Genomic DNA, 14,084 nt, shown 5'->3' on the forward strand with positions numbered 1-14,084 from the left:
TACTGACGGCAAAGTTTTCATCTTTAGTTGTCACCTCTTTTACACTCAGATTTTTATTAGTTTTGCCACATATTAAATTATTGTGGCACTAATTTAGCTAGAAATAAACAGCTTGTAAATGCTATTTTGTCAAGGACTCTACAGTATTCCATGGTAACTATGCTTACTCTTGGGTAAACTGTGCCTCAGTTTCTTTGTAATGGGATGTTGTATTTATTTTATAGACTGATGTGAAGACCAAATAAGACTATATATTAAGTTCGTAGAGCTATGGCTGGCACAAAATCAGCCCTCAAGAAATGATCGTTATGTTTTTGTACTGGGAAGCAATTACTTTTGCGCACCACCACAAGTAACTCTCAGCAGCGAAGGAATATTAGCTCAGGAGGACATCGTAATACGCCCCCCCGCCACCCCAACATCCAAATTTCAAACAGAAAAATAAAGCAGGACTTGCGAAGGGGTCGTGAGAAGAACGTTTCTGAGCCTATAGTGGACAGGTACAGCAAGCGGAGAGTGTTACTAGGGCAGCAGTGGTGGAAGTCGAAGGCATCCCAAGAGGGAGCATAGGCTCCAGAGACCTCTTTGAATTGGAGGCGACGAGGACCAAGAGACCGTGAGCTGCGATACACACTGTAGTGAGTGGGTGGCACGGGGCCCGCGGGCACTAACTGCCGAAGAGCGGAGAAGACTGGGAGCATAACCGCTGGGCAGCGGAGAGCGGCCGGCATGGACCGCCCCACACTGCCGAACACCTGGAGCTGCAGGAACGACCCACGCCCAGGCCTCTTTACCCCTACCGCCCGGTTACCTTAGGGACGCGATCACCTGACCCTGCGCGGTGCGCCTGCGCGGGCCGAAGGCGGGGGGCGGTGCCATGACGCGCCTCGGGGGCGGTCCTCGGGCGCGCGCCGCTCTCTTACCCTTGGGCCTCAGAAGTCCGTGCCAGTGACCGGAGGCGGTGGCGGCGAGCGTTTCCTTGTGGGGCTAGGTAAGAGGCCAAGCGGGGAGGAAGGACACCGGTGCCGGGTCCCGGGCGCGGGGACTTGGGGCAGAGGCGTGAGGGTCCCCGGGCCACTTCACGGACTGCATCCCGGTCGCAGCCGTTTTCGGGAGGCAGCGGCGACGCCCTCTCCTCAGGGTGCTCCGCGCCCCTCCCTGCGCCCTGCTGGCTGGGTGGCAAGTTTGCGGGAGCAGCGCGCTCTGCCTGCCGCGACCCCGCGGGTTTCGGGCTCCTGCGTGGGCTGGGGCTGGGGCTGGGGCTGGGGCTGGGGCCGGGGCTGGGGCCGGGGCTGGCTGAGCCCGGAGGCCCGGCCGGGTGAACGCCGGCAGCCCCCGCCCCAGCTCTGGGGTTCTTCCTGGGACAGTCTCTCGATCCTTGTTTTCTCCTCGATACGATCTCGAGTTGAGTAAAGAAAGAGCCTCTGGTCACGGTTCCTCCCCGTGCTCCGCGTTTCTTGGTCTGTACTTAATCACCCTCCTTTTGGGTTATTCGGGAAGTCCTGGATTTGAAAGGAGGAAGGAAGTGTTCGTTTAGTGGGCGAAGCCTTGACTTTTTTTGGAAGGGGGTGGGGAGAGGTTTTTCGCCTTGAGCTTTTTCCTGGAGAAGTTGGACCTGAGGGAGAAACGTTTCCAGTTGGGTGTGTTTAGAAGGAAATACCCCTGAGATCTGACGACTCAGAGACTTCCTTTCAGGATTTCCTTGTAATAATGGGAAAGGGAAGGCATATGGATGTGGAAAGTTTCACTTTTACCAAAGTGGGATTATTGAGTCATAGAGTCTTCGAATGTGCCCATTTTTGAAAGGAGTTTCTAGATTATCTCGTCTGTATAACCACATACAAGTTTACTGTTGACTTTTCCATTGCGTACATTGCTTAGAAAATACGCTCGGCTTACCAAACTCTTAATATCTGCTTGTTTCAAAAATAAATAGTTGATTAAAGGAGGACATTTACATTGAAAAACAACGGCGGGCCTTTTAAATTGATTTCTAAATGTGTATGTGATTAGTTAAAACTCAAATTTGTTCAGTCTTTTTATTTTCCTGTTTAAGATTGAGGGATAACGGTAGAAAATATGTCCTTTTGTCTTCTGTGTTACCAACTTAATTCTATAAACTTTTGTGCCTTAAATGGTACAGAAATATTATAAATCAAGTGGTTTGTGGCACAGAATAAAAAGAAGTAGAATGACTTTTAAAATGGTCAGTAAGTAGTCACTCCATTGAAAATTAAATTTAACTTTGGAGACATTAACTTTTAGTTTTGGGCATTATAGGAAAAGATGTAAAAAGGAGAAAAAGAGGAACAATAGGGGAAGAATTTGCTAATGGTTGCCGGTTAAATGTACTGTTTAAAGAGTTTCTTAAAATGAGCGTGACACAACTATTTTCTCTGTTTTTGCCAGATTTGGGTACTTTTCATAGGTATTAAATGCCAAGAGATTCTAAAAAAGAAAAGCTCCCCCAAATAACTTTAAAATACTTTCTACTTTTAGCAATAGTTAACGTTAGCATTTATTAATTTCTTTTCAAGTGCTGCCAACATCTTTTGTAAATGTATTGTTTTTGAGTAGGTAAACAGTCACATGTCTCAAAATTTAAGCAGTGTAAATAGGTATATAGTATCAAGTCTCCTTCTGGCAGGCAGGCAACTTTTTTACATTTCTTAGGTATTCTAGGGATATTTTATATCTACATAGGCAAACATATAAGCTGTATTTGCCTCCTTTTAGCACAAACATTAACATTTTATATACTGCTCCACATTTTGCTCTTATTTTTCCAGTTAGTGATAATATTTTGGAGCTTTTCTAATATCAGCATGTATAGCTTTCAAGTCTTTTGCTGTTACAGTCAGTGCTGCGGTGAATAAACTTTTACATATGTTGCTTCCTTTGTGCACATATATTTGTACACTTCAGGTTTTGAGACCTGAAGTGATACTGCAGAGTTGGAGGGTATCTGAATTTAGAATTTTGGTAGATACTGCAAACTCACTCTCCATGGTAATTGTACTAGTTTATGCTCCCATTAGTAGTATATGAGTGTTTCTCAAAGCCTTGATGTCAGAGAATGTTGTCAAACTTTGGATTTTTGCCAATTCACTAGGTGAGAAATGGAATCCTATGGGTAAGGATTAAATATTCTACTTGGAGTGGACTTCATATGGACATACTTCTTAATGGCTGATCATTAGAAACCCCCAGGATATTTATTAAAAAGAAGAGTTCCTAAGTCCTTCCATGAAATCTGTGTCTGCCCAGGAAGCTGATTTTATAATAACTAGAGCCTCGGGTAATTTGGCTGTGATGATTAGCCAGATTGAGAAACATTGCTCTGGAAGACTGCTTAGGATATATCAAATTGTGTTTCTAGACCTCATGTATGAGCCATCTGGAATGCTTACCATCTGGGTCCAATGGATACTTTATTTTTTCATTTTTTAGTTTTTATTTTTTTTAGAGATGGAATCTTGCTGTGTTGCTCAGGCTGTTCTTGAACTCCTGGGGTCAAGCAGTCCTCCTGTCTCAGCCTCCGAAAGTGCTAGGATTACAGGCATGAGCCACACGGTTCCTGGCCTGATACTTTATTTTTATATTTTAAATTTTTCAGTCACTCTATGAATAGTTTGCAGAAGTGAAATAATGAAACACAACTTTACGGCCGGGCCCGGTGGCTCAAGCCTGTAATCCCAGCACTTTGGGAGGCCGAGACGGGCGGATCACGAGGTCAGGAGATCGAGACCATCCTGGCTAACATGGTGAAACCCCGTCTCTACTAAAAAAATACAAAAAACTAGCTGGGCGACGTGGCGGGTGCCTGTAGTCCCAGCTACTCGGGAGGCTGAGGCAGGAGAATGGCGTAAACCCGGGAGGCGCAGCTTGCAGTGAGCTGAGATCCGGCCACTGCACTCCAGCCTGGGCAGCACAGTGAGACTCCGTCTCAAAAAAAAAAAAAAAAAAAAAAGAAAGAAAGAAACACAACTTTACTAGAAATTTTAATAACTGCTTCAACAAAAGAAACCCAATTACTCCAAATTTCCCTGGTTTTGAAGATATCAGTAGTTGAAATAGGCAACATCTTTGAATTCAACTAATTGCTTATCAACTGTCATGTAATTTTTTTAAAAAATCAATGATTCTGCAGTCCTAAATTTTTATTATCCCAAGATGTTTTTAATACAGGGATTCCCGACATTTTTGGCACCAGGGACTGGTTTCATGGAAGATAGTTTTTCCACGGACGGGATAGGGGGATGGTTTCAGGATGAAACTATTTCGCAAGGAAAGTTGAACCTAGATCCCTTGCAGTGCAGTTCACAATAGGGTTCCTGCTCCTATGAGAATCTAATGCTGTCACTGATCTGACAGGAGGTAGAGCTCAGGTGGTAATGCTGGCTCACCTGCCACTCACCTGCTGTGGGTGGCCTGGTTCCCAATGGGCCACCGACTGGTTCTGGTCCATGGCCCGGGGGTTGGGAACTCCTGTTTTAATAGCTTAGATTAAAAGAAGCAAATAAACATAATTTCACCTTAAACAGTCACATGCCATTTTTAAGCGAGGCCAGTTGTAGTTGGTGGTTTGAGGAGGGGTAAGGTTAATAACTCAGAAAATGATGAGTATTGCCATTCTAGGTGATATTATTTGGAAAACTTTGCCAGTGTTTCCTACTTCATTAATCAGAATATTAAATCCAGAGAGTAAATAAACTAGAATTCCAAAATATCACGTAGAGTATTTAAGTTGAGGGCTTTGTTCTGTACACGTATTTAAAGACTTCAAGGACATTACTCTGATATTGCCCTGAGGGAGTTGAGGGACAAATGGAAAACTTGGTACTGAGGCAGACAAAATATAAATACATACATATATATATATAGCGTTTTGGTGTTCTGAAGAAGTCCTGAAACTATCCCAACCACTGAAAGATCTCTTAATAGAAACTCTTTGGGAGTTATTTCTGAGGCCTGAGATACATTGGGTTTAGGGGCCTTTCATAAGGCTTGAAGTGAGTCACAGAGATTGCAAATATTGTAGTGTGGGCCAAACCTGATCAAAGCATATGTGGGCAGTACCATTTCTTTCCAAGGAATTAGGCCAGTGGAAAAAAGCTGTAGTGATCAGGAAGGTTTGATCAAACTCTTACAGAGTAGATTTGGGAGTTTTATCTTCTTAGTGATTACTCAACTTGAAGGAAAGCCTAGAGACAAAATTCTTTAGTTTAGTTCGTACAATAATAATGTTTGATAAGAGTTGCAAGTGAGGTAAAATGAGATTCTTACATTGATGTAATAGTTACTTTCAGAATCCTCTTAAACCTCATTATTGGTCATTATAAAATTCCAGCCACAATTAGGAGGATTTCCCGGAGTTAGCTTTGTGGTTCTTGAAAAAGGGCTGTGTTTCTGACGTTCCCATTAGGTCAAAGGTTTAAATATAATATACAAGTGACTTAATGGAGCCCTTCAGAAAAATAAAGCATTTATCATTTCCACAAATGATAAATGCTTTATTTTTTACACTGCTAGGTTTTTTACACTGTTAGGCTTTTTACACTGTTAGCTTCAAAAGTATGGACTTGCCCTAAGAATATTTTGATCTTTTCAATAAGTGTTTAAAGTTATCTTATTTACTGTTGTTTTGATGACATTTGTCAAAATACTAACATTTGATATCTTCTTTTTAAAAAGTTTTTTTTTTATTGGTGAGACAGGGTGTCAGTCTGTCCACCCAGGTTAGAGTGTGATGGCGTGACCACAGCTCACTGCAGCCTCAATCTCCTTCGCTCAGGTGGTCCTCCTACCTCAGCCCCCGGAGTATCTGGGACTACAGGCGTGTGCCGCTGTCCCTGGCTACTTTTTTATATTTTTTGTAGAGATGGGGTTTCTCCATGTTACCCAAGCTGGTCACAAACTCCTGGGCTCAAGTGATCCACTCACCTTGTTCTCCCAAACTGTTGGGATTACAGGTACTGCGCCTAGCTACATTTGATATCTTTGAGGATGAGGAAAAAGCATTTATGCTGTGTAAATATATTGAATGTGAGTCCTGCCTTTAAGTAGTGGAGATAAACATGTACTAGCTATAATCTAAGGCAGAGTTGAGAGGAGTTGGGAGGAGCAAATAATATCCAACTGAAGCCATCAAAGTCACCCGCTTTAGCTGACGCTTGACCTAGGCCTCAAGGCTAACTAGGAATTTGATCGGTGGAGAGTCCTGGAAGGACATTCCTGGAAGAGAATGCACCTTTTACAAAAATATGCAGGCATGGAAGCATGTGACCTGGGTGGCAAATAGTCAGTCAGTGGTTTACAGCTACAACATTTTAATACTTGGAAAGAAATTTAATGAAATGGGTCAAGAAAGTAAAATTGAGGAATGCTTTGTGAGAGAGTTAATTAAGATCAATACACTTAAAGCAAACCTGAAACTTACTTTTTACATCAGTGTAAATTAACGGTAATATTTATTATTTAAAAAAAAAATTGAAAGTTCATTTTTCTTCTAGGCTTGAGTTGCTGGTGTGTGAATTAAGTCAAGAGTTGTTCAGACAACTTCAGTTAATATTTATTTGAAGAGAAACTTCTATGGAGAGAAAAGTTAGGAAACCACTTCATTTTTCATGAGAACAGTGGGATTTTGAAGTTAGCCAGTGACAGAATCAAAAAAAGAAATAAAAAATAGAAATAATATTAGATGGCCAGGTAACATTCTTTTCAGTGCATTTTGGTTGTTGATATTGCAACTTGCTTTACATTTTGTATATTATATATCATATGCATTTTGTTTATGTTGATAGAATGGCCGAAAGTTTAAATAAGACAAAAAAATTGTGTTTAAAGAAAAGGCTGCTAAGAAATTGATCCTTTGAACCAAAGAAGGTAATTCACTTTGTTCTCCTGGATTAATACAATCAAATCATCTTTGATAGTACTCTCTCAAGAGTGAATTTTTTTTTTCCCCCACAAACCCAGATTCTGTTTTTCCCTTAAGGACTGTACCAGGCCACTACTATTCACCATTGTACTGGAGATTATAGCCAGAGAAATTAGAAAAGAAACAAATAAAAGATGTGTAATATCAGCAAGAAGGTGCAGTAGAAAGCTCACACACTTCTCCCCACAGAAATATTGATTCAATAACAATACACACACCAGAGCTCTTTGTAAGAAATCCAGAAACTAGTTAAGAGGCTCCTACATTCTAGGTGAGCAGTAAACCAACTGCAGTGAAGATGGTAGGAAAATTCATCCTACTTGCTCACCGTAGTTCATTCCCCTGGCTCAGCATGGCATGAGCGAGAGGAAACTCCAGGCTCCTGGTTTTTCCTTGGGGAGGGAAAGAGAAGACTGAAACATATGTTTGACATTCAGATTTTTCAGAGGTCTGCCCAAGGGTCTGGTTTTTATTTTGCCTCAATATAAGTTCTGACAGGAAAGGGCACCAGGTTGTGGGGTCATTGAAAACAAAGTTGACAGTTTAGCATGCACTCACCATGGTCCCTCCCTACCTCCAGCATGAAACCAGCAGGAGAAGATCCTCAACTCCTGGCTTCTCCTTGGGGAGACAAAAGAGTTGGAATGTGTGTCCAGTGTTTCACCTTTTCAGTGGGCTGAGGGACTGGCTTCTGTCTTGCTTGTCTTGGAAAGCTGACAGGAGCTGGTGTATTCCAGGTGCCCGGGAGCCACTGAGAAGAACAGAGAACTGGAAGACTTGTTTCTGCTCTAGAGGACCTATGGTAGGGCAGACAGAGGATGATACAGCTCAGCAGCCTGTCCCTAGGTATGGCATGAAAGGGGTTGGGGAGAGAATAGTGGAGTATGTGTCCAACACTTCAGAGAGCTACCCCCAAGGGACTGGCTTCTGTTTCACCTGACTTGGAGCACAGGCAGGAGTGGACATACTCTAAAAGCCCACTGACAGGAAAGGGCACCAGATTGGAGGCCTCTGAAAACAAAAGAGAGCTGGGTGGCTTGCAGCAGCTCCAGAGAACCTGAAGTACTATAGACAGGTAGCACAGGGAGCAAAAGATTATGAGATCCTGAAAAAGGAAACCAGCAAGTTCATCTTGAGAATTTATACACACTGGTAGAGAAGAAGCATCCTCAGGAAAGGTTCAGAAGGCATGCAGAATCTCTAGTCAGGCTGATCAGTGAGGATCTTTCTCTCTACAGAGCCAGTCCACAAAGACTGGCAGGGGTGATATTTTTTCAAATGCTTGGATCCCAACATGATGTTAAAAGGCACACAAAGAAATAGGGAAACATGGCACAATCAAAGGGTCAAAATATCCAGAAACCTACTTTAAGGAAACACAGATATCTTTATTATCTCAGAAGGAATTCAGACTAACCACCATAAACATGTTCAGTGACCCAAGGAAAACGCTGCATGAACAAAATGGTGTCAACAAAGAGATTGAAAACATAAAAAGGAACCAAACAAACATTGTAACAGATGCAATATGCTTTGACCGAATTGAAAGATTTACAAGAGGAGTTTAGCAGCAGTGTTTTTCAAGGAGAAGAATTAGTGAACTTGAAGCCAGGTCATTTGAAATTATCCAGTCAGAGAAGCAAAAAGAAAAAGAATAAAAAAAGAATGAAGACAGCCTAGAGTAATAATGGGAGAGCATCAATTGTATCAATATAGATTGTATGGAAGTTCCATATGTTGGAAAGAGAAAGGAGCAAAAAGCTTATTTGAAGAAATAATGACCAAAACTTCCCAAATTGAAGGAAGGCAATGGACATCCAGATTCAAGAAGCCCAATGGACTCCAGAGTAGAACAACCCAAAGACATCCACATGGAAACACACTATAATCAAATTGTCAAAGAATTTTGAAAGCAGCAGGATAAGAACAACTTGTCATGTACAAAGGAGATTCTGTAGGACTCTAAGTGGATTTCTTAGCAGGAACCTTGCAGATCATAAAGAAGTGGGATGATATAGTCAAACTGCTGGAAGAAAAACTGCCAGCAAAGTACTGTATATGGCAAAGCTTTTCTTTAAAAGTAAAAGAGAAATAAGATTGTCAAAATCTGAGAGAGTTCATCACCACTATATCTGACTTAAATACTAATGGGAGTCTGTTAAATGGAAACAAAAGGATGTTCAATGTGAAAGTATAAAATTAAATGATAAAGCTATGGACAAATACAGACCTGCTTATTATTGTAATGGTGGTGAGTAAATCACTTATTTCTGATATATAAGTCCAAGACAAAAGTATAAGTGCCTATAACTGTAAAAATATTAATAGATGCACAACATAAAAGATGTAATTTGTGACATCAGTAATGCAGTATGGGGATGGATGAAAAGAAGCAGTATTGTATGCAGTTGAAGTTATCAGCTTAAAATAGATTTATTAGAAGATGTTTTATTTAAGCTCCATGGTAGCCACAAAGAAGATACCTATAGAAAATACACACACACAAATAAGGAATCAAAGCATATCTATTAAAAAAAAATGAAACAAAAAGCATGATGGCAAGAGAGGAAAGGAAGGACAAAAAAGTTTCAAGTTAGACAATCATTAACAAAATGTCATTGTAAGTCCTTCCCTATCAGTAATAACTTTAAATGTACTAAACTCTCCAATGAAAAGACATAGAGGGGATGAATGGATTAAAAAAATAAAACCAAGAGCCAGCTATACCCAGTTTATAAGAGACTCACTTCAGATTTAAGGACACCTTTTATTTATTTATTTATTTATTTTTACAGAAATAGATATACTGATTCTAAAACTGATACTGAGTTGATAGGGGTTTAGAATAGCCAAAACAATTTCAAAAAAGAAGAAAGTGGGAGGATTCACATTAACTGATTTTAAAACTTAATACAAATGTACAGTACTCAAGACTGTGTGGTACTGGTATAAGGATAGACATATAGATCAATGAAATAGAATTGAGATTGCAGAAATAAGTGCATACAGTTATGATCAATTGATTTTCAACAACGGTGCCAAGACAATTCAAAAATGTTATTTTCAAAAAGTGGTGCTGAAATAACTGGGTTTCCACATAGATAATAATGAATATGGATCTATACCACACACTATGTACAAAATTAACATAAAATAGATCAAAGATATAAATGCAGGAATTAAAGACATAACATTTTTAGAAAAAAACAGAAGGATAAGTCTTCATAACCTTGAGTTGGGCAATAGTTTCTGAGATGTTATATCTAAAGCATAAGCAACCAAGAAGAAATATAGATTCAACTTCATCAGAATTAAAAACCTCATACTGCAAAATGCACTGTGAAAAAAATGAAAAGACAATCTTCAGAATAAGAAAAATATTTGTAAATCATATATTATAGTGGTGTATGATATGGTCTGAATGTTTGTGACCGTGTCCCTCCATTCATATGTCGAATCCTGTAATCATCAAGGGGATGGTATTAGAGTTACCATATGACCCAGCGGTTGCATGCTTAGCTATATTTCAAGAGAATTAAAGATGCATTTATTTAAAAAGTATATAAACTCACATATTATTTGCTAACAATGCAAATGCTCATTGGCATTTTTAACAGCATTATTTATAATAGCCAAAAAGTGCAAATAACACAAATGTTATGAGCTGATGACAGCAGAAATACAATGTGGTATACATACAGTGGAATATTATTCCGCTATGAAAATGAATGAAATACTGATAAATGCTCCAACACAGATGAACCTTGAACATATGCTATGTGAAAGAAGCCAGATGCAGAAGGCCACATATCCTAAGATTCTAGATTAAGTATCCAGAGCAGGTAAATCCAGAGGCGAGAAAGTGTATGTTGCCTGGAGCTGGAAGGAGGGTAGAATGGGGAGGCATGCGTTTTCTTTTGGGGAGGATGGAAATATTCAAAGATAGGTAGTGGAGATGATTGTATAAGTCTGTGAATACATTAAAAACCATTGCATTGTATACTTTGAAAGGCTGAATTTTAGAGTGTGTGAATTATATTAATTAAAAAAAACTGCTGTCCAACTGGGAGACAGAGACCATATAGTGATTTTAACAGTGGAGGTTTAATACACAGAACTATTAGTTATAACATGATTGAAGAAATAGAGATTGACTTGTAAGAAGTAAAGACAACTTTGAAGAATACTGTAAGAGCAGACTTAATAAGTAGCCACTAACTCTAGGGCTGCTCCCTTACCTGGGCTGAGATCCAGGTCTGGTTGAAGAGGGGACAGATGGCACTGGACCTTGCTTCTGGAACTTCCCTGAAATTCTCTCTCTGGCGTTCTGAACCTTGGAATTTGCTGCAGAAGCCACATGACGGGGTTGAGAAAGTTGCTCTGGGAGATTCCTTGGTGGTGGCATTCTGCTGCAGAGTTACTCAACAGAGTGCTGGGGTTAGCTTCTGCATGCTTACGGAACTACTTCCTGCAAGTTGCAAGATGCTGTAGGAGCAGGTACTGCAGGAGTCTGACTAGAGTAGTACATTGGAACCATGAGGAGAAAACCTCTTCCTCCTACAGTGTACCTCCAGTTGCCTCTACTGACAAGGCTTAACATCATCCCAGCTGGTAACAGAGCAATGTTGAAAGAGCTCAGCTCCATTTTGGGAGAGAAAGCAGTAAGAAGTGGATTTGGAAATGGGAGGTAATAAATTGATACCTGAATCAGGAATCTTTTTTTTTGAGACGGAGTTTCGCTCTGTCGCCCAGGCTGGAGTGCAGTGGCCGGATCTCAGCTCACTGCAAGCTCCGCCTCCTGGGTTCACGCCATTCTCCTGCCTCAGCCTCCCGAGTAGCTGGGACTACAGGCGCCCGCCACCTCGCCCGGCTAATTTTTTGTATTTTTTAGTAGAGATGGGGTTTCACCGTGTTAGCCAGCATGGTCTCGATCTCCTGACCTCGTGATCCGCCCATCTCGGCCTCCCAAAGTGCTGGGATTACAGGCTTGAGCCACCGCGCCCGGCCCTGAATCAGGAATCTTAACGTTAAACCATGTACCAGTTTAGCATATATTCTGTTTTATTGGGTTGAGTGAAAGTATCAGGTATTCATCTCAAAACAGCTAAATAAAATTTAAAATATGTATTCATATAATATGTTAAGAGAATTGTGTTTGAAATTATTACAAAAAGCAATTTATGATAACTAAAAAACATACTTTACTTAATATAGAAGTATTTTAAATGAAATGTAAAAATTTCCCTCTTATTCCTCACTCCTTTACCATCTGTCTTCTGAAGATAAATCTGTTAGTTAATATAGTTTCTTCTATATACATATATGTGTGTATATATTTTTCTTAGTAATAGAGGTTTCATGTATTGTTACTGCATATGGTCTGCTTTTAGGCTTTTATTGTTAGAAGGAAATGTAGCTGTGTGGTGCCCAAGGGCATTGTACTAAGGGTAGTTTCGTAGTCCTGGCTAAGTTGCAAGTACTTGTGTAAGTTAGGAGTAAGTCACATAACTATTCTATTTGATTTTCTAAGTTTGTAAAATGAAGGGACTTTTACTTGAAAGGAATTTTAAAAATCGGTGATGGATATAGTTCAGTAATAATGTTAGGGGAAGAGAGATAGTTTGGTGATTCTTAAGTATCAGCTGACTTTTGGTATGGCCTATATATTCCTATTTTATAATATGTTTTGCAATTTAAATGTTTTTTATTGTGTTAAATAGTTATACGTGTTTATGTGTCTATTTCCATTTTCTGTGACATCAGAGTAATATAACTTTCTTTTTTTCTTTAGAAGAATCCTGCAAAAATGTCGCTCTATCCATCTCTTGAAGACTTGAAGGTAGACAAAGTAATTCAGGTATGATAGTTTAAATACTTTTTTCAAAACAAGCACAGTAACATCTTGCTTGAAGTAAAGCAAGATAGCTAAATGGCAGATATATTTGTTCATTTTTACACTTCATAAACCTTTCTTTAGTTTTATTAATTGCAGACTAAAAAGTTTACAGAAAAACTAGCAATTTTTTTTCATTTCACTGTGAATTAATAGGCATGAGATTTTTTTAATTTGACTTACACTTTTTACATGTAGCTTAATTTTCTGACTAAAATTTAAATTATATGCAACATTTGAGTTGACAAAATATGCTCCAATTTTTTAGATATTCATAGTTTTGTATAAAATTGGTATGTTTGTCTTTTGGATCTTTAGGTATGACCACTCTTTAAAGTAATTCTCTGCCTCCTAATTGAAGTTAAAATTACAAAAATAGTGGAGTACATGCTACTTTTAGAAGAGCAGTTATTTAAAAGCACAGGGAAAGTGTAGTGATTTCTTTTCTTTGAGAGATGAGCAGCAGACATTTCACTTGTTTATTCTCTAAATGACTGTGTAGAGATTGCAGTATTTCTCATTGCATTGAGTTGAAAATTTTTATAGTCCTTTGCATTTTGAAGACACATGCTTCTGCTTAAGAACAAGTGAGGAATTGGGACCAATTCTGGCTATTTGGGAAATTTTTGATAATTATTTTAACTGAGGATAATTTGTAGTATATGATGGATTTGTCTGTTTACGGTTAGCTTTCAACTTGATCTCTTTATCAATTTAGAATTTCTTCAGCTATTGTTTATTATTTTAATTTGACAAAATAAATGAAAACTCCTTACCTTGAAGATCATTTTATTGGTGCCCTGTCTTCAGTTTACTAGAAAGTGAGATTTACTTATTGATAATTGAATTATGAACAATTATTTTCTATCATAGATCCAGTATGGATATTAAAATGAGGGTTGTAAAATCTCTGAAATCTACAGTTCAGCTGCCAAGGCTTTGATGCCTCAAAGTTTCACGTGGCCTATTCAGTCATCTTTTACATGTTCCTATCACTTCTTTAGTATTTTGTCAGTATTTTCTTCATGTGGTTTTATTTCCACGTAGTTCGTCTAAACAAGCACTCTTTTTATTTTATTTATTTTATTTTTGAGACGGAGTCTCGCTCTATAGCCCAGGCTGGAGTGCAGTGGCTGGATCTCAGCTCACTGCAAGCTCCGCCTCCCAGGTCCACGCCATTCTCCTGCCTCAGCCTCCCGAGTAGCTGGGACTACAGGCGCCCGCCACCTCGCCCAGCTAGTTTTTTTTGTA

The 14,084-nt window shown here is 39.5% G+C and overlaps 1 protein-coding gene across 4 annotated transcripts in view; it reads left to right on the plus strand.

Moving 5' to 3' along the window:
* The first annotated feature begins 947 nt into the window (after positions 1-947).
* The window catches only part of SDCBP (syndecan binding protein), a 30,601-nt gene continuing 17,464 nt past the window's right edge, over positions 948-14,084 (plus strand). For 2 of the 4 annotated variants that reach the window (XM_005563372.4, XM_005563374.4), the window contains exons 1-2: positions 948-991; positions 12,732-12,797. In XM_005563372.4, coding sequence (XP_005563429.1) covers positions 12,747-12,797 — 51 coding nt within the window. In that variant the 5' untranslated portion in view covers positions 948-991; positions 12,732-12,746. The remainder of the gene's footprint in view (positions 992-12,731; positions 12,798-14,084) is intronic. The other 2 variants (XM_005563373.4, XM_005563375.4) reach the window with 1 other exon arrangement.

The sequence above is a fragment of the Macaca fascicularis genome, chromosome 8 (genome assembly GCF_037993035.2).
Source record: "Macaca fascicularis isolate 582-1 chromosome 8, T2T-MFA8v1.1".
NCBI lineage: Eukaryota > Metazoa > Chordata > Mammalia > Primates > Cercopithecidae > Macaca > Macaca fascicularis.